Source organism: Platalea leucorodia (assembly GCF_965183815.1).
Source record: "Platalea leucorodia genome assembly, chromosome: 8".
NCBI classification, from domain to species: domain Eukaryota; kingdom Metazoa; phylum Chordata; class Aves; order Pelecaniformes; family Threskiornithidae; genus Platalea; species Platalea leucorodia.
In genome coordinates, this window is record NC_138830.1 from 47070619 (window position 1) to 47090163 (window position 19545).

The 19545-nt window shown below is 40.3% G+C and overlaps 1 protein-coding gene across 3 annotated transcripts; it reads left to right on the forward strand.

Annotated features, from left to right (window-relative positions):
• Positions 1–3445: 3445 nt before the first annotated feature.
• NAE1 (NEDD8 activating enzyme E1 subunit 1) lies at positions 3446–18816 on the forward strand. Of its 3 annotated transcripts, none has more exons than XM_082319101.1 (20): positions 3446–3523; positions 4688–4791; positions 4896–4956; positions 5906–5936; positions 6514–6585; positions 6883–6962; positions 8124–8233; positions 8585–8694; positions 9285–9347; positions 9601–9664; positions 10807–10898; positions 12208–12267; positions 12356–12489; positions 14110–14185; positions 14544–14583; positions 15618–15704; positions 16736–16828; positions 17254–17368; positions 17444–17518; positions 18586–18816. In XM_082319101.1, the coding sequence occupies exons 1-20, from the start codon at positions 3468–3470 to the stop codon at positions 18638–18640; spliced, it is 1578 nt and encodes a 525-aa protein (XP_082175227.1). In that variant the 5' UTR covers positions 3446–3467; the 3' UTR covers positions 18641–18816. The 3 variants fall into 3 exon arrangements, with proteins under 3 accessions (XP_082175227.1, XP_082175226.1, XP_082175228.1); XM_082319100.1 differs by having other exon boundaries at positions 17444–17493; XM_082319102.1 differs by lacking the exon at positions 3446–3523 and having other exon boundaries at positions 4704–4791; positions 4896–4960; positions 17444–17493.
• Positions 18817–19545: the final 729 nt, after the last annotated feature.

Sequence of the window (19545 nt, forward strand, 5' to 3'; positions counted from 1 at the left end):
CCCTTAAGATCATAGAGTCCAATCATTAACCTATCACTGCCAGGTCCACCACTAAACCATGTCCTCAAGCACCACGTCTGCCCGTCTTTTAAATACCTCCAGGGATGGAGACTCAACCACTTCCCTGGGCAGCCTCTTCCAGTGCCTGACTACCCTTTCGGGGAAGAAGTTTTTCCTAATATCCAACCTAAACTTCCCCTGGCGCGGCTTGAGGCCATTTCCTCTCGTCCTATCACTTGCTACTAGGGAGAAGAGACCGACCCCCACCTCACTACAACCTCCTTTCAGGTAGTTGTAGAGAGCAATAAGGTCTCCCCTCAGCCTCCTCTTCTCCAGACTAAACAACCCCAGCTCCCTCAGCCCCTCCTCACCAGACTTGTGCTCCAGACCCTTCACCAGCTTCGTTGCCCTTCTCTGGCCACGCTCCAGCACCTCGATGTCCTTCTTGGAGTGAGGGGCCCAAAACTGAACACAGTACTCGAGGTGCGGCCTCACCAGTGCCGAGTACAGGGGCACTATCACCTCCCTGGTCCTGCTGGCCATGCTATTCCTGATACAAGCCAGGGTGCCATTGGCCCTCTTGGCCACCTGAGCACACTGCTGGCTCATGTTCAGGCGGCCTTCGACCAGCACCCCCAGGGCCTTTTCCACCAGGCAGCTCTCCAGCCACTCCTCCCCCAGCCTGTAGCGTTGCATGGGGTTGTTGTGACCCAAGTGCAGGACCCGGCACTGAGCCTTGTTGAACCTCATACAATTGGCCTCGGCCCATCGATCCAGCCTGGCCAGGTCCCTCTCTAGAGCCTTCCTACCCTCCAGCAGATCACCAGACCTCCAGCAAATCATCCAGAATAGTTATTTGGTTCCAAGGTGAATGGCTAAATGGCACTCTAAGTGTATTTGCTTAAGTAACTTGGTAATTACCTTTGCTGAGCATCTTTAATAATGGCGACATACATTTGAATGAGGTGTCATGTGCCTTCTTTAATGCATATGAGTGTGTCTGATGTGTCATTGCCTATTAACAAAAATATGGCAAAAATACAGTCAGTTTGGGTACAGGCTGCTCACTCTAGCACCTTTGAAGTACGATAGGTACGAACAGATTAAATGTTAAAACATTCATCACTCCAGAGCTTGCCTACACCTCAGGTTCTTGAAAGAGTATCTTGTTTATCCAGGCAGCTCACCTCTCTTCTTACATTGCCATTACTAATGCTGGCAGTTTCCAAATGGGACTTATAGTAAGGTGACATCTGTTCTTTATCTGTGCGTTAAAATAATTTATAATGAATCCAGAAACTGCACAAGAATACTTCGCAAGGTAAATATGAACACAAGGGCGTATTGCCAATGCTAAACATTAAAAAGCAGAATCATTCCAGGTTTTTTTCATTTTTTAGTATTTTATTTAAAAAGTGACTGCCTATACTTGTTGATTGACAATAGAAATTTCAAATTTTATATTCTCAATTTTTTCTTTGCAAACACAAAAACGTAATGACTATAAATTGAGATTCTCATGCATCCAGTGTAACTTCAGGAGCTGAAAGTGGTAATCCTTCTCCCACAGCTACATAGTTAGGTTCATGAGGTTTCTAAGGGAAAGAACTCAACATGTATTTAGTGAGCACCTCTTCCTGGCATAAGGGGGGAAAAAAAAAGGGTCCCTAAGTAAAGAAGGGATTGAGAAGAAAAGGACAAAAAGAACATGCATGAAATTAATAGACAATTCTGCAAGAGAAAAAACTTGAATAAAATATGGGCCAAGAGGGCCAAGAGGAAAGAAGGAATTTATTTGGAACATTCTTGGGGAAGTGGGGCAGAAAAAGAGGAACGGGGTACCTGGCTCCCTAGGAGGTTCCCAGCCCTTGCATGCCATTTTTTATTATTGCTTGTCTTTGACTTTGAAAGCTATACACACTTGGCTGCTTTATACCAGAAATGGGGACTGTATTTTGGAACTAAGTCTGAAATAATAAATTCTTATGATTTATGGCTTGTCCAGTGGAAACTGTATAATTGTAGCAGATAGCAAGAACAGGAGGAGACAACTTTTGATGTTGGTAAACAGAACGTTCCCACAAATACTGCGACAGTCACTGAAATGTCAACAGAAGGAAGGATTTACTGTGACACAGCAAACACAAAGCCTGAGAAAAGTGAACTTTGGAAGATACTGTACATGGGAAAACAAAAGAGGAAGCACTGTATTGTATTACAATATCATTCGCAAGGTATAAACAACTAAATTTTAATTGCACTGTTGTATACTTCATTGCAGCAGATATATAGCAAATTAAATTTACTAAAGAGAAGCAGATGAAAAGGATAACAGAATACCCTTTCATGGGCTAACGAATCAGCTGGAACGATGCAGACATTTGAGGACTTCCCTTTTGTTGTTGAAACTTAGTGCCAGATGGTGGTTGAGATTTTTAAAGATGTGGAGGTTTTCTCTTTTTTTGTACACTTTCATAGCACAACCTATATGGATCCTACATGGAAAGATTTTCATACCAGAGGTACATGGACGCCAACAGATTTCAGATTTTATTGTCTCAATACTAAATAGAAATAATTGTAATAACGTACACCACGTCAGCAAAACATATCTAAACCGATTTTTCTGAACGCAGGTATCTGCAGGGCTTCTGACTCAGGCTGCTATAAAATGCTTCAACGCTTCATACCAGAAAGCGGAATGCGAGATGAACAGAAATACCCATTTTGAACATAAATTCTGGGAATGGCACCTTATTTTTAGCAATATATTCCTGAAGGAAACGGCGTCCTATGTTTCCATGCTCGTGATTCCCATCAGCTTCGGTGTCCCACAAAGACATCACGGCCTGCTTTCTCAGCACAATTTTTTCTACCGTTTTCCGAACTGCCGCCTCGATTCCGATGACGAACGATGACGGCAGCTCTTCTCACACCCGGCGGGATTTGGTAACGTCTCCGTGACAACACGGATTTCACCTGTTCACGCCAGACTCAAGCAACGCCCGTGACTGACACAAGACGCCGCGGGACGAATCCCGCAGCCCCGCAGCGCAGCCCCGCGTCACCCCCGGGAAACCCGGGGCCCCGGTGCCCGCAGCACGCAGGCAGCCGCCGGACGCTTTCAGCGGAGCCGGGCGCGACGCGGGGCGAGCAGGCGCCCGCCCGTACCAGCGCCGTGTGGGGCGCGGGCGCCGGCCTCGTCCCGCAGGGCTCACCCGGGCCAGGCGGGGCCGCCCCGCCGCGCCCCCGCCCCGCGGGCCCCTCCCGGCCCTGAGGGGAGGCGGCGGCGGCGGAGGGCGGAGGCGGTGGCTCCGCGGGGCCGCCCGCTCCCACCGGGCTCCGCCCCTCCCCGGCGGCCCCACAGCGCCCCCGGGCGGCGCGGCGGCCCGGCGCGCCCCCCCCCCCCCCCCGCGCATGCGCCCGCCCGCGCCTGCGCAGCGCCTGCGGCGGGGCAGCGTGCGGCAATGGCGCAGGCGGGCAAGGCCAGCCTCAAGGAGCAGCGATACGACCGGCAGCTGAGGTAGCGCGGCGGGGGCTCCGCCTGCCCCGCTCCCGGGCTGCTGGGGGCCGCCCGGCGCTGTCGCCCTCCCGGCTCGGCGGAGAGCGGGCCGCCGCGGCGCCTGGCCCTGCCTCTCGCTGCAGGTTGGGCCGGGGGCCGCAGCCCGCGCTCCCGCGGCTCTGGGCGACCGTTCCAGCGGCGGCCTCCTCCGCGGCCGCTTCTGAGGAGCGGCGCGGCGGGCGGCCCGCCTGGGGCCGCGCTTTGCGCCGAGCTCCCCGGGGGGCGGCGGCCGCCGGCTCCGGCCGCCCGGGCCGGGCCGTGCCGTGCCGTGCCGTGACGGCGGGTGGCGGGAGGAGCCGGGGCGGGGGGAGGCTGTGCCCGGGCCGGTCGCTTACCGGGTTCGCCGAGCCGCTGCGGGAATGTTTGTGCCGGCGTGGGGGAGCGAGGCAGGCAAGAGCGAAGCTAAACGGGAGAAGGGCGGCTTCTGCGGGAGCCGGCCGGCGTCGGAGCGTGGCGTGGGTTAACTTCCACGCGCCCGCGTGCACTGGAAAGCCCCGGTGGCGGCTCCCGTGCTTGGCGCTGCCCCTTCGGTAGCCGCCTTCTCCGCGGCTGAGGAGAGTGAAATCGCAGCCCGCGCCAAAGCGGTGGGGCGCTGGTGACTGAGCACGGTCAGGTCCCGACCGCAGCCTGAATATTACTTTATAGAAGTCTTAAATGCATTACCGAACTCATGAGGCTGGTTTCCGTCTGCTTGTACGTTTCAGTGTCTTGTATTATAAAAAATACAAAAATGTATTATTTATAGTAAAAGCTAGGAAAAAGGCAGCATTTAGTTTTGGGACGAAATTGTGTAAGGAGTGTTTTGACCCGTGCTGATTTTTAAAAAGTTAAATATGTTACAACAGGAAAAGGTGTGCGCCTTCATATGCTGTAGGGTGTAAAGGTGGAGAAAATGAAATGCCAGTGAAGTTGGGTTGCTCTTCAGAAGGTTTCGAGTTCGTCAGAGTAAGTTTTCTTAAGGAAGGCTTATTTTGATTAGTGCTGTTTAGCCCCTCTCAACAGTGAGTGGCAAGTAGTATCCTAGCCTCGGTTTGTGATTGTTTAAATTTTTTTCATTTCTATATATGGGCTTTACAATCTGAAATGAAGTAATTTCGGAACGTTTCTGTTTCCATCTCAATGTAGATTGTGGGGTGACCATGGACAAGAAGCTTTGGAATCTGCCCATGTTTGTGTGATAAATGCAACAGCAACAGGAACCGAAATACTCAAAAACTTAGTGCTGCCAGGTAAGTAGGTACCTCTTCTGTATTTTCTTTGTAATGTATCTGGTAATTTCACGATGCTAAGTTATTCATAGTTTTGTTTTTTTTTTTTTTTTTGCCTCCCCAAGGTATTGGTTCATTTACAATTGTCGATGGGAATCAGGTCTCTGGAGAAGATGTTGGAAATAAGTAGGTTTGTTAGCAGTTTCTGATACAAATTGAGAAGTAACAGGGTTTCATAAGTAGTTCCATCTCTATACTTGTTAAGAAATCCTATAAAATTCGTAATAATTTTAAAAGCTTCTATATGTTTCTCCAGGTCTTTTGTGGTTTTGGGTGTTTGTGACATATACAGAGTGCACAATCGTTTTGATATTAGCTGCTAAATTTTACATAGTTTTTTTAGCTGCTGTTTTTGTGTCTTAGAGGTCTATTTGCTTCGTGCATCAAGTTTATAAAGACAATGGTCTACTCAATATAAAAAAGGTTAAAAATAACTTGTTTGCTGTAGTCTTGAGATGTGACAGTGCAAGATTTGCTTGTGTTTCAGCATGGCTAAATGTATTTTCGGTAATTTTGGTGATGGAAATAGCTTACTTTTCATTAGTTTATCATTGTGAAACTGTGACTGATAGCCATTTGTTAGCTTTCATAGCTTTGAAAGGCTGTGTGCAGCGGGGGAAAGAGTAAGAAGCTCTTTACAAACCCTATAAAAAAGAATTTGTTTACTAATTCTAGATCACATTCTCTTATGGTTCAGGTAGATACCTACAAATATCTGTTTACTTACAGGGGTTATGTGTGGGGGAAGGGTGTTGCATTACATGAAGAAATGAGTACTAATGAGTCTTTAATTAGCCTAATGAAAAAGAATCTGCATTATGATCCTGGCTTCTAGAGGAGTTTGGCATGTCTTATTTTTCAGATTCGTGGCTCAGGCTTTGGAAAGTTTCCTTAAGAAGCTGATCATGAGGAAAATATTACAGTGGTGGGGAAAAGACAAGCAGATTTAAGGGGGAACTTGGTTTGTTGTGTATGAGAGTCAGCAACATATTCTGCGCTACCAAATGTAGCTTTAATGTTGCTTTTCTTCAAAATAAAACTTCCCGTGTAACTTTTTTTCTTGTCTCCTTTTCAGTTTCTTTCTACAGAAGAGCCAAATTGGTCAGGTAAGGAGATAACAAATGTCACTTTAGGTATATTGAAAGCATGAAAGTATTGAGTAAATACTCAAATGTAGTATAACGAGTGATGCTAAAAACATGTCTGTATAGGTTAAAATCTATTTATTCTTTGACAAAATTCCCCACACTTACTTTTTAGTTGCTCATAAGTGAGAAGATAAGCTCAATTCTGGCAAGATTGAATAGAAAAAATGAACAGGATATGGTTAAGAAAATCTTGGGAAGGTGGTTGAAGAAGTAAAGCTAAGAGTAGAGAGGTGGATGGGGGGGAATCACAAAACCAGGAGAGTGCGAAAGGCATAGGTAACTCTTGGAAATTAATGAATAGCTGTCACATAATTTTTGTTTTTAAAACGATATTTCTAAAAATGGTTTCAAGCAAGTGTCTGCTGTTAAGAGATTTATTTTTTGTTCAGATAAGCAAGGCTTAGAATAAGAAATCCTAGCTTATGATGAAGTCTTTTTTTTTTTTTTTTTTCCAGCATGTAGCATATGTAGTACTGCTATACTATATAAATTATGTTCCAAGAGATTACACTTTGTTTTGATTGTTCTGAAACAGAATCGTGCCCAGAGTGCCACTGAGCTCTTGCAAGAATTGAATAATGAAGTTTCTGGAAACTTTGTTGAAGAGGTTTGTTTTCCTAAATTAGTTGTATGTTTCTTGTTATACAATGTGATAAAAGCATGAAATAATAGCTATGTGTTGTCTTTGTAATGTTGCAGTTTAAGTAGCTTCGTGATAAAACAACGTTTGAGGAAGATCTTAAGTTATTTGCAAAAAGTCAATTTATGTATTTTAAACGTTATAAAATAACTTCTTCAAAATTTTATAGCTTTCACTTAACACTTTATGTTGAATGTTGAACAGACTTGCCGTGTGTTCAGAAATTTTCAGTTTCCTGACATATTTTTTTTTCCTACTATTTAGAGTCCAGAAAAACTTCTAGACAATGACCCTTCCTTTTTTAATCGTTTTAACTTGGTGGTTGCAACACAACTACCAGAAAGGTAAAGAATCATCTAAAGTTGTTTGTTTGTGTTCATTCATTTGTAAAAGCAGGTTTCAATTGCAGGCATATTCTTGCAGGAAAACTTATGCAAAACAGAACTCTGTCATTGTGAAGGAAAATTACAGTAAATGATGGCATTTTTCTGTGGACCTTTTTATATGTTAACATATGGTTTAAGATCGCTTTTAGATCCCTGCCTGATTCCTGGGTGCTGTCTCCAGGTGTATTTATGTCAAGTACTCTTTTGTAGTGAAAGTTGTTTCTGGTCCAAAATTGCTGTAATGAGTAGTATTCTCATGTAAAACCAAACAGATAATAGGAGCTGTGATACCTTTAGATTTTTTGCAAATGTATTTTATCGTTTGTATAGGTCTTTCCACTTTACCCATGTAGGTAATTATATTGCCCACATAAACTTTGTCAAGACCAGAAGTTCGTGCGTTTTCTTCTGATTTTTTTTTTTTAACTGCTTCCTGCTGAGAGGCCTCTCCCATGCTGCCTCCCAGTAAATAGTACAGATGAAAAATGACAGCTCCCACAGTACTGAGAAACCTGGGGGAGAAGAGCGTGCTTCTGTTTCGGTAGACAGGCTGCCTCCATGGAAGCAAGAGGTTGCTGGATAGATGAATAGTTAAATCTTGCTTTTGTAAGGAGGTGGCTGTTGTTCATACTTTATATATTTCTCCCTCCCCCTACTTACAGAAGAGCTAGAGGTACTGTCTTACAGAAATAAGAGCCCACTTGCCTCTTTGAAGTGGTGATTCCCTTCCAGGCATTTGTGAATAAAGAGTATTTCTTACGTGCTGTTTGAAAACCTCTGATTGGAATTGCCCCTACTGAAAGTTACGTTTGCGCAACACAAAGATCTAATTCTTTTTTTTCCTTTCTTTCACAACTCATTGAAGTTTTTTGTTTAAATGATGTTTGGAGCATTTGGGAGGATGAAATTAAACATAAGTAAGCTAATGGATAAGCATATTTCTAACCTAGTGTAAATTAACGTATAAAATTAATCACCTTACATGTACTTAAAATCATAATATTAGAATTCTCACAGAAAATTTCTCTTTCACAAGTGACTCGTATAAGAGTTAACTTTATAGTTAACTGTTGTCCTCTTGTACATCTGAAAAAAAAAAAAAAATGTTATTCCTTACAGTACGTTGCTGCGCTTGGCTGAACTTCTCTGGAGTTCTAATGTTCCTCTGCTGGTCTGCAGGACGTACGGACTGGTTGGTTATATGAGAGTCATCATTAAAGAACATACAGGTTAGAGGGTTTTCTGAGATAAAGACTTTTCTAAAAGGTTTAAAGCTTCAATGTGTAATGTCACTTTGGGTTTGGTTTTTTTTCATCTTGTGATGTATTTACTATTTGTTAAGCCTTACGTAGTTTGCAGCTCCATCACCAGGAGCATTCTTTGAGGAATGCATAGAAATTATGGACTGCAACAGAGAGTAAAATTGGAGATTATCCTGACATTAAAATTAACTTATGCAAAACACTTAGTTTGAGCATCAAGCAGTTAAACAAGCAGATGATGCCCTGTATTTGATGTATAGCTCTGTTTTGAAAGCCAGACATAAAACCATGAAATGCATTGTGTTATTTTTTTCACAGTTGTTGAATCTCATCCTGACAATACGTTAGAAGATCTGAGACTGGACAAACCATTTCCAGAACTGAGGGAACACATTCAGTCTTACGACTTGGATCATATGGACAAAAAGGTTGGTATGTGGTTTCCACTATGTGCTCTAAGACAGAGGCAGAGGTAGAACAGGGATTCTATGAGAATGACTCCTGGCAGATGACTTTTTTTGGTGCCGAGTCCCATCTGAGCAGAGGCAACTGTAGAATCAGTCATGAGGTACTGTTTTTGGCCTCTGCCCCAAATGTTGCAGTCTGTATTTAAATCTTAAGCAAGTGGGGGGCGTGGGAAGTAAGGAATATTCTTGGGCAACTTGATCTTTTGTTAGATTGATTCCCCCTCACCCCTCCTTTTTAAATTATCTTTATGATTACCTACTGCTGCAGAGCTTTGCAGTGTAGGTATTGGTGCATAACATAAGTTCCACTCCAGAAAAATATTGGAGAACTTGGCTCAGCCACCCTTCTTTTAAGTTAAGGAATAATAATTTAATAATTTGTTTTATAGTAGTTAGAGAATGTTATTTCTGAATCAAAATCTGGAACATGTCCTGTGTTTTTACAAGAGTGGAAGGGATGTTAGGAGTTTACATTTAAAATCGGTTTTCAATTTGTCTCCCGTTTTTATCTTTCTCAACTTGACAGAGCTTTCTCTGCTGTTCAATTACAGGACCATAGCCACACTCCATGGATTGTGATTGTAGCCAAGTATCTAACAAAATGGTTCAACGAGGTATATTGCGAAACTGGATAAGTCATCAGTCTGTTATTATTATTACTACTACTACTACTTTAGATATGTCTTTTCTAAACTAGATTATTTTGGCAGTGTGTAACAAATAAAGAGAACAAGGTGAATCATAGAATAATTGAAATACAAGTGATTGTACGTGGACCATGACAAACTCTAGAGTTCAGAGTCTGAACACAATGAAGTTAGTAGTAGATATTTTAAAGACAAAATGTTTTTGTGTTTTTAAATTTAGAAAAGTGATCAGTTGCCTAAGAGTTACAAAGAAAAAGAAGCCTTCAGACAACTGATTCGGCAAGGTAATATATGTCCTAGGAGTCACTTATTCATACTGGCAGAAATATATAAGGCAATATCTGAAAAATAACCAGAAGTTCTCTCAGGGTGAACTTATGAAATCTGCTGGCATATACAGTATGATTCTTCAGCTAAGTGATTGTTTTATACAGGTGGATCTTAAGATCCTGGATTTGCTTATAAATGCAGTTTGGCAGTGTTTCTTACTGTTTGCTGTTTAAGATCAAGAGTATGTTTTGACTTGGGTGGGAAGAGAGGCCTCAAGAGAAAATCCTGTAGAAAATGTTGATGTTTCACATGGAAAATGTGACAAAGAAGAAAGCAAGTGGCTTTAGACGATGAAATTGTTAATAACTGCAAGTATTTGGTTGGTCAGTTGACCCACCAAACTGTTGGTAACTATTGCAGTTCTAAAAAACTAATTAGAGAGAGAGAGAGAAAGACTATCTAATGGCTGAATACACTGTAACTAGTAAGTGAACAGACTTCATTTTTGCAGATGTTTTAACCTAATACCTTTTGCGGGTGCTAAAGTTAATGAGGCATTTTTAGGATCTAGAAATAGATTGTCTTAAATGATTGTAGAATAAAAACATGAACTGAATTTTTGGTATTGCCTCATTTAAAGCTGGCCTGCGTGCAGATTGCTGAGTGGTTCTGTTGTCCTTATCCCCAGGTTGGGCTAGGGAACTTATCTGATCTGTAGTAATTACCTTTGGTTAAACTAGGTTTTTAGTGGAGTCCGTTTCTTGGTCTGGCTTGCTGTGTGGGTTCATGAGTGTTTGCCAAATTTGACAAAAAAACCCCAACACAAGATGACTGGGGATGGGAAGGAGAGTTGAATTGCCTTTTTACCACTGTCTGCATTAATTTAGTGATCACGAAACTTTATTCTCGTTCTCATGCAAATAAACTTGTATTTTTGGTGATAAGTAATGTCTGTTTAACATCACAGGAAAATTAATCATATGCAGAATGTATATGTAGTTAGTTTTAGCAGTACATCTTACTGGTAATTCAATTTTTTGCTGATCAGTTATTATGTCACAAATGCATCCAAAGCCAGTCTGTTCTGTTGGTAAGACCTAAATAATGAGATGTAATTTAGGGGATTTTGTATTTTTAATTTTTTTTTTCCAATAAGGTATCTTAAAGAATGAAAATGGGACCCCAGAAGACGAGGAAAACTTTGAAGAAGCTATAAAAAATGTGAACACAGCATTAAATACCACAGAGGTAAAATAAACATTTATATCACAAAATTGACAAAATTTCAACTACCTCATTTTTTCAGAATATATAATGCACTTTCAGGACAGGAATTCCATTTGCAACATTTGTATTTAGGTAAAACAGGATTAGTAGTTTCTAAAATTGAAATCGTGTAGTAAAATAGACCTAGACTAGGTGGCACTGTAACTTATGGAAATTCTTTTATTTCCTTGCTCATGCAAGGAAGCTACGTTTCCTTCCTGAAGGCTTGAATTCAAGTGTAGAATGAGTCAGTAACCAGAGGCGATTAGTGGTGTATTCCTGTCTTAGACTTCATCAGATTTCAATTTACAGATTAAACTGTGAAGTGCTTGGTACAATTACAAAGAACTAGCAGTCACTGGTGTGGACGAAGTCCGATTCAAATACATTGCTAGGAGAGGGCCTCAGAAAGCACTTGTTGAAATTGTGCTATATTGAAGCTGCTTGCTACAGTATTTATTCTGTATAGAAATGAAGTGCCGCAAGGGACCTTTGACTCAGCAAATTCAGTACTTTCCTCTTGAAGAAACATATTATGAAATTCCTTTCATAAACTGATCAAGCTTAAAAACATTAAAAGGGAAGTTTTCATTGTTTTTAAATAATCCTGAAGTAGTTGCTTGTGGTTTAGAATTGACCTCTGATTTCCTTAATCTTTCATCCGCGGTAAATTGCAAAAGCTACGTGAGGTAAAAGCACGTTCTGTGATTCTTTCTAGATTACATTCCATTTTTATTTGAACTGTGCTGATCCTCGCTTGGACAGTCATGTTCAATCTCTCAAAAAAGCAGCATGTAAAACTTAGTGCTGACATCTGAGCCACTCCAACCTGTGTCCCAGGCTGGTAGTGATGTATTTCAGTTTATGTGCCAGACTGAACCGCAGCAGTTAAGAAGTCAAAACACTCCTTAAGAAGTCAAAACACTCTCACTGTTGCTGCCCCTCTTCACTGCCCTGGCCCTTTTGCTGCTCTGCCTCTAGCAGGTAGGGTGGGCAGCTGGGACTGGTAGTACCTTTTGCTGATGCTGCTACCAGTTTTCTTAAATCTTCCAGGTAGAAGATGGAAGTAAGGTGAGATTTTGTAACATTCATCTTGAGCATGTGCCTTGTTCTCAGGCAGTGCTACTGTTTGAAGTATGTCTGAGAAGCACTGACTATGGAAGATTCAGAAGAGATTTTGGTATGAAACTCTGAGGTCGCTTAGAGTTGGATCATCTATATAATGAGTGTTGAGATAATTCAAGAAATCCAAAGTCAAGTAAATACAAACCCAATTTTTTTTTTTTCATAGATTCCAAGATGCATTGAAGAGATTTTTAATGATGATTGCTGCATAAATCTCACAGAGCAGGTAATGAGTAACTAAGGGTGAGACTTAAATGTAGAAAAAGCATCATAAATAACATTTGTGTACATGGCTGTCCCTCGTGCATTTGCAGTCACCCTCCTTCTGGATTTTGGCTCGAGCTGTAAAGGAATTTGTGGCAAATGAGGGACAAGGAAGCTTGCCTGTCCGGGGCACTATTCCTGATATGATAGCAGACTCCAATAAATTTATCAAATTGCAAAATGTGTAAGTATACAATTTTGTCTTTAATAGTTACTAATGGTAGTAAATGGTGATGACTGCAGGCCTCACAAAGTGCATAAATTCCTGTATTTAAAAAAAAAAAGTGCGTGTGTGGGACCGGGGTGAGGAGGGGAGTGGGAAGCACGGCAGCCTGGGGCTGTCTGCTCCCTGTGTAGGTGCTGCCTGCTGTATGGAAGCAGGGCCTAAGCCTTCAGCACATCCCAGTTTCCTAAGGCTGGGTAGTAAGTGATCGCTTTTCTTAGTTTCAGATCTCATAAAGATCTTCCTATAGATAGTAGATCCCATAGCCCAGCTACTGCTGTCCAAAGCGAGTTGTTGCTTAAACACAGCCTTTGGTTTTTCTCCTCAATATGTATGTCAGTCTGGTTACAGAAATTCTAGTTTCCTAGATATTTAATTCTAAATACTTATTTCTAATTAATGCCCTGTGAAGGGATTGCTTGGTAGATGAGGAAGAGGGTGAATGAACATTAACTGCAGATTCTAAACAGCATCAGTGTGGATCGAGATTTTAGGAGGGCCATCTTTGAATGCATGTATCCTCAACATGAACTTACTATTCCTGACGTGATGCAAATTGTTGGGCCAAAAAGACTTTCTTACAGTGTTACCACACTTCCTTCACAGTTGATTGCTTCTTCCTCCTTTTTTTTATTCTTTAAAATGAAGCAGTATCTTGCAGAAGACTTCAAATTTATTGTCTGTGCAATCGTATTGTTGAATTGTTGAAATAGGAAAGTATTATTTCTAATAGATTTTGATTGTTTCTCCATAGATTCTGAAACACAGCCTCTACTAGAAAAAAGATTGTGTGCCTTAATAGTGTTTACTAATCAAAATGAAATCTGTAATTTTAGGTGTGCATTCCTCAGAACTGTGACAAATAGCATTAAAAAGGTAGATCTAAAAATCTAAATCTGTTACGTGTCTAAAATAAGTGATTGCTATTGCTTCATGGCAGTTACTCTATATAATGACAGTAAAGCCAAGAACTTGTATCATTGTTTTGCTAAATGAAACCATAATTGTTTGAATTTTCACAGATAGCCTAATTTGTAAGTCTGAATTCTATAAGCATCAGTCCTGAATTTCCAGGTCATGATGTACTTCAGTTCTCAATTCCAATAAGCATTGCAGGGTTTTAATTTGCAGATAAAACAATTACAGTTCCTTAAAATAAGCTCTTAAATTGAATTTTATTAAATACTGTTTTGTTGAGATGTTTGCATTGTGCTGGGTCTTAACAGAACTAATATCCTATGGCTACAAATATTAAAATCCAGAAATTAATGAAATATTAGAAGCCCAATGAAGGACATACAGCTGTTGTTCTGAAACTATTTAATATTCTTCCTCTGACTGTTTGTAGTAATATTCATTTTAGTTTTAACCGGCTTCTAAGCCATGCGTTTAGTGAACAGCTCAGCCATGCCGAAGAGTCATACAGGCAGGTAATAAAGTGCATTCATGGCCTTGAGGTAGCTCGCTTCCATTCATGTGGCTTGTATTTTGTCTTTATAATATAAAACAAGAAGAAAAGGTCTTCACTGTGAAGTTGATGGCTTTATGCTGTGATTATTAAGACTTCTTTATTATTAACAGATACCGTGAAAAAGCAAAGAAGGATATTGCTGCTGTGGGTAACCATGCTGCTAAATTGTTACAATCCCTAGGCAAGGTAATTACAAATGTACCGCCATTCTGACAGGATAGAAATATTTTTACCCTGACGTTCTGTACAGAAATAAGTCGCAGGAGACAGATATGAAAAGACAAGGCTTAATTACCTCGTTCTCTTCAAAAGGCTTAAGTAAGTTCTAATGAAGTTTAGTATCTGTGGTCTGTTTTACTTATCACTTTTGGTCCTACAGAAGTTAAAGGCATATAGGGATATATTATGTACAATTTAAGATCTTCTTTTTTTTTTTTTTTTTACAAGAACAACTAGTTATTTCACAATGAATATATGAATATCTCTGAAAATATAAATTCCCTGGTCATTGTATGTACTGGAATGAGTATATTCTCTCTTCTAGGCACCTGAATCTATTTCAGAGAGAGAATTAAAATTGTTTTGTGAGTATGCTTGGATTCTGTTCCTGTGTTTATGCAGATGATCAAATAATCAAAAACTTTTGAATGATAATGTAGTTACTAATTGTTAACCCAATATTTGAATTTTTCAAATAAGTGCTTAGCAGTTGCATCCCTTATCTTTAGTGGAAGTAACAGATGTTCAGCATCTCTCACTAGTGAGTCTATAAAGGTTGGCTTTTAAAAGATACGATATTTTTTCATGTCCAAACAACAGGTAGCAGATGCTCTCTACTTCCTGTCATTAGTAGTTAATCACTCTTGCCTGTTCTGTGATACTGACTTTAGAGTGCAGGCTCTGTAAACTTCTGGTAGTCTGAAAAGGTAAAACAGCGATGCAGTGGGTAGTACTGTTGATGGCATTTCAGGTTATGTCTGTTCGGGATATGTATGCGTGTCCACACAGCAGCCTGGCTATGTCTCCCTGCAACTGGAGCATTTTCCTGTAAGCACGTAGCCAAGAGCACGCTGCCCCCGCCTTGATACATCATTTGCTGGGAGTTTGGAGAACCTCGCAGTTCCTCATTTTTGAGTGCTAGGTAGTAGCTGCACATGGAGTTGTTTGATAGCAATGATACTGGAGAAGAACCTTTTCCTGCTCGTAGCTGTGCTGTTAGAATATTAATTGAGAATATGTGAGACAGCGGTAGATGTACTGGAAGGTGAAAAGAACCATGTTCATTTGCAGCATGGAAGAGGAAAACATGAAGTTGATGGCTGTGACTGATGAATTGCTATATGTGAACTGTTACATTAACGTGGCAGATAACGTGTAGATTCTAGAAGTAAATAACCACAACGTATTTCACTAAAATTCTTGTGATCATAGACCTATATGTAGTTTAATAGATTTTATTACTGCAAGCTACTGGAAGAAACAGAAAAGCGTTAAATGGAATTTTGATAAGTTTTAGTCTTTCATGTTTTAACACATCGGAGATAGAGACTTACAAAGACTTAGTAATTGGTGACACGTTCAAGTAGGTGATGCTCTCCTTTCTGCACCCTCTGCTTAGGCAGCAACTCAGCTTTTCTCCGAGTAGTACGATGTAGATCTCTGTCTGAAGAATACGGTTTAAACACTTTTAACAAGGATGAAATCAGTAAGTACTCCTTTTTGGCACTTAAATTGCATTTTCAACTTGAAATGGTTTTGTGATCAGAAAGAATTGTATGTTACATGTTGTATTTCAGTATGCAGTTTTATAATTTGGTGTCAACTAGAAGAATGGGTTTTTTAAGTCTAGAATGTTGAATTCAATTTGATTTTGAAAGTTCAAAAATGACCTTGCAGATTGGCGCATGTTTTGTTTTTTTTTTTTTTCTTGCAGATTTTTTTTGATAGCACATAAATAAAACATTGTTTTCTTCAAACTTCTCTTTTCTATACCTCAGTTATTTCTTACAGAGCTGGAAAGGTGCTTTCACCTGACCAAAGATAGGAGAATTGTCTTGGCCCCTCTCAGCTTTTCAGTATGTGAACTAGGAAACTAGTTACTTAATATTGCATTTTACTTTTTGAACCTGCATAAATTAAATAAAAGCTGGAAATATGTTTTATCAAAGTTTGTTTAATTTAAGCTTATACAAGTCCTCTCAATGTTTTGGACCAAATATATATACAAAGTGTATCCATTTTGTGTATACATACGTTTCATAGTATTTATAATTTAAGTGAAAGCTCCTTGAATTACTTGGTAATATGCAATGGGATTTAAGTAGTAGCTAGTATTTAGAAAGACTACTGAGCTGTATGTTAAGGGATTTAAGACCTGTTTTATAATTACAGTCATTACAGTTAAACATATGGAGCATGCGTTTCAAATCCCAAAATGATAACTAAGGAATATCCCATTTGATGTTATAGCAGCTGTCAGAGTTGAAATGTGAATATCTTCACGGAAGAGTTTCTATCAAATACATACTGTATGGTTTTGTCATACACTCTGGAGTCAAAATTGTGTATCTGGCAGTTGATTCATCAAGATTCTCAGTTGCAGGTTTTCATTAAGTTTTATTTTTACTGCAGATTTTACAGTTTAAGCACATGGGAAATACTTGATTTCAAGTAATTCAAAACCTTTCTTTTTCCATTTCCTCTGTACCAGCTAACCAGTTGTCTTGCTGTTTTCAGTTTCCCATATGGATAACCCGGACAGTGAACTAGTGCTGTACTTGATGCTACGGGCTGTAGATAGATTTTATAAGCAGCATGGTCGATATCCAGGTATGTTAATACCAGAGTTACTTAATGTCATGAAAAGAAATACAAAGATCCAATAGTTACTATAATACTAGTTATAAACTACAAATATAGCATTAGTTGTGGTTTTGTTTCCATATTAATTTAACTTTAAGAATGTGAAAATTAAAGTGACAATTTTTTCTCTTTAGGAACTTAAGGAATTTGTCTGAATTGATACCACCAAAATGGGTTGCATGGATTATGAATTGGTTCAGCTATGCAGTCATTTGTCATTACCATGAGTAACATCAACAGAATATTCAATTATTATTAGTCTAGTAGTAATAATTTCACATTTTAATCAGCTTAGAAACTTTTCAGAAAAATAAAATACGCTGCCATTTAAACCCATTAACTTTGAACTTTGTGTTACAGTTCTGTGGTGAAACAGTTAACTTATTTTCCAGGTGTCTACAACTATCAGGTAGAAGATGATATTGGAAAACTAAAATCATGCCTTACTGGTTTCTTACAAGAACATGGGTTGTCTGTAGTGGTGAAAGATGACTATGTTCATGAGTTGTAAGTATTATATCTTAAGTGTCACTTTGTCAGTAAAACTGACCTGAAAATACTAACTGTTACTTTGCTATCCAGTTGTCGCTACGGAGCTGCTGAGCCACATGCTATTGCTGCCTTCATGGGAGGTGAGAATGTCACTGTATTTCTAAGGTCTGTACAAACCAACCTGCTGTAGTACACAGTTTAGTCAGAATCTCCGCTGTTTTAATTACTTTGTATTGTCAGAGCAAAGACTGTATTCATGGGCTGTACTCAAAGGTAGTATTAGAACAAAATCCTCCCCTTTCACGCTCCAGATGTGACCTCTTATGGTATATAGAAAAAGTGGATACAGCAAGGGTTTAAAGTCAGTAAAAAAACCCAAATAAACTTAAAAAATAATCTCAGTAGATCGATTCTAGTAGCTTAAAAATGTGTTTAAAAATAAAATGCTTGAAAGAGGCTTTGAGTTTTAAAAAAAATAAAGGAAAGGAATAATTGTAGTAATATTAAAATTAGCACAGTAAACATCTTCCTTTAACACAATACACTTAAGTATCTATTAAATAAATAGCGTTGATTGCTTACCTTAATCCAACCTGCAGATATTATCAAAACTAAATATGTTTTAATGGATGCTCAAATTCGATATATCAGTTAACTTCTTTATTTGGCTTCATGTGGTGCTGAAGATAACTATGTATTAAATACTCTGTTGATGTAGGAATTTTTTTCTGATTAAGTGAAATTTGGTATGTGCAGTGCTTCAGAAAGATATGTAAAGATAACTTCTGAAGAAATACAGAATATTTCATACTACAGGAGAACACAAAGGGGTCACAGTGAAGTGACCCTTCAGTTTATTTTACAGTTTAACTGTACCTGATTTTTTTAAATTGAACCTCTCCGTTTCACTTAGGTCACAACTTGCATGGGTCTGTCTGCTCACACATTTTTACTTGGTGTGTGTGTACGTGCATGGAGAGAAAGTATATACAGCAAAGCATATGTAAAGCTAACTTTTGAAGTAACAGCTTTCTGAGTCTCTTCTATACTTGGAAGTAGTGAAAGGCATTTTTTCCTCCTAGGAGTTGTACCAGGCACTTCTGAAAGAATTCTAGTGTACTGAGTTCTAGATAAATAACATTCTTTTACTAGTTTTTAAATAAAACCTGCTAACTACCTTCTCTTTTGTTTTTTTATTGTTTTTTGTTTTGTTTTGTTTTTCTCTTTTGCAGGAGCTGCTGCACAGGAGGTTATCAAAGTCATTACAGGGCAGTTTGTAATTTTTAATAACACCTATATTTACAGTGGAATGTCACAGACTTCAGCGACTTTCCAGCTGTAGGACAATGATCTCGCATTTGTTGCTGCCAGGTGTTGCTGCTGCGTTCTGTAAATACTGTGGTGTTCTGCCACTGACTGGACTGTTCTGTATTACCTGCCAATTAAAGTTCCTTTATTTGTAACGATTTTATCTCCTTTTTTTTTTTTTTTTCCCCCCCCTGAGGACAAATAAAGTCATACCAAATCCTGAAATTCTTTTTAAATCTAGAGTTTTCTGATTCACCTCTGAAAGAAAAAAGCAGCAGCTGTTTTTTGGCATGGTAAGTTGCATTTACAAATTGGCTTACCTGGTTTGCAGCAGAGCTGAATTTTTTTTTTCCTAAAAGCTGCTCTTCAGATGGAGGGAGGAGTACTTGCAAAAGGTTGGAAAAGGCTAATGTAACTGTGATGGTCGGAGGATCTAACTGTGAGATGAGCTAGGGAAAGCTGTAATACCTTTTGTTGAGTTCAAGGACATTAGGGAAAGGGATTATGTGCCTGGAAGCTTGGTTCTCTCAGCTGTATTCATCTAGTAAAAGATTCTTTTTCCTGCACCCTTTGTGTCTGGCGAATGTCAAGTGATGGCTTTTTGTGGCGTCGTTAAGTTTCCAAAATGCAGAGTATGGAAACTGAGCCGCATTGAAAGCCGAGCGATCTCCCCCCGGCCTTGGCCCGGAGCCCCGCCGAGGCTGGGACGGCGCTGGGCGGAGGTTAGAAGGCACGGCCCGCTGCCGGCCCGAGAGGGGCCGCGGCTGCCGGCGCCGCCCGGCCCCGCTGGCGCTGGCTGCGGCTGCCTCCTGAGGGGCCGGGCCCGGGCTAACGGCCGCGCGCGGCGCGGCGGGAAGGGCGCGCGGCTGAGGGCGGCGGCCGGC

Excerpts from the sequence above, each read along its gene's own strand:
- NAE1 (XM_082319100.1), top strand. The coding sequence starts at position 3,468 with ATGGCGCAGGCGGGCAAGGCCAGCCTCAAGGAGCAGCGATACGACCGG. Across the intron at positions 6,586-6,882 it reads CTGGAAACTTTGTTGAAGAG|AGTCCAGAAAAACTTCTAGA; the intron begins GTTTGTTTTCCT and ends CCTACTATTTAG. Across the intron at positions 14,186-14,543 it reads TGTTACAATCCCTAGGCAAG|GCACCTGAATCTATTTCAGA; the intron begins GTAATTACAAAT and ends TCTCTCTTCTAG.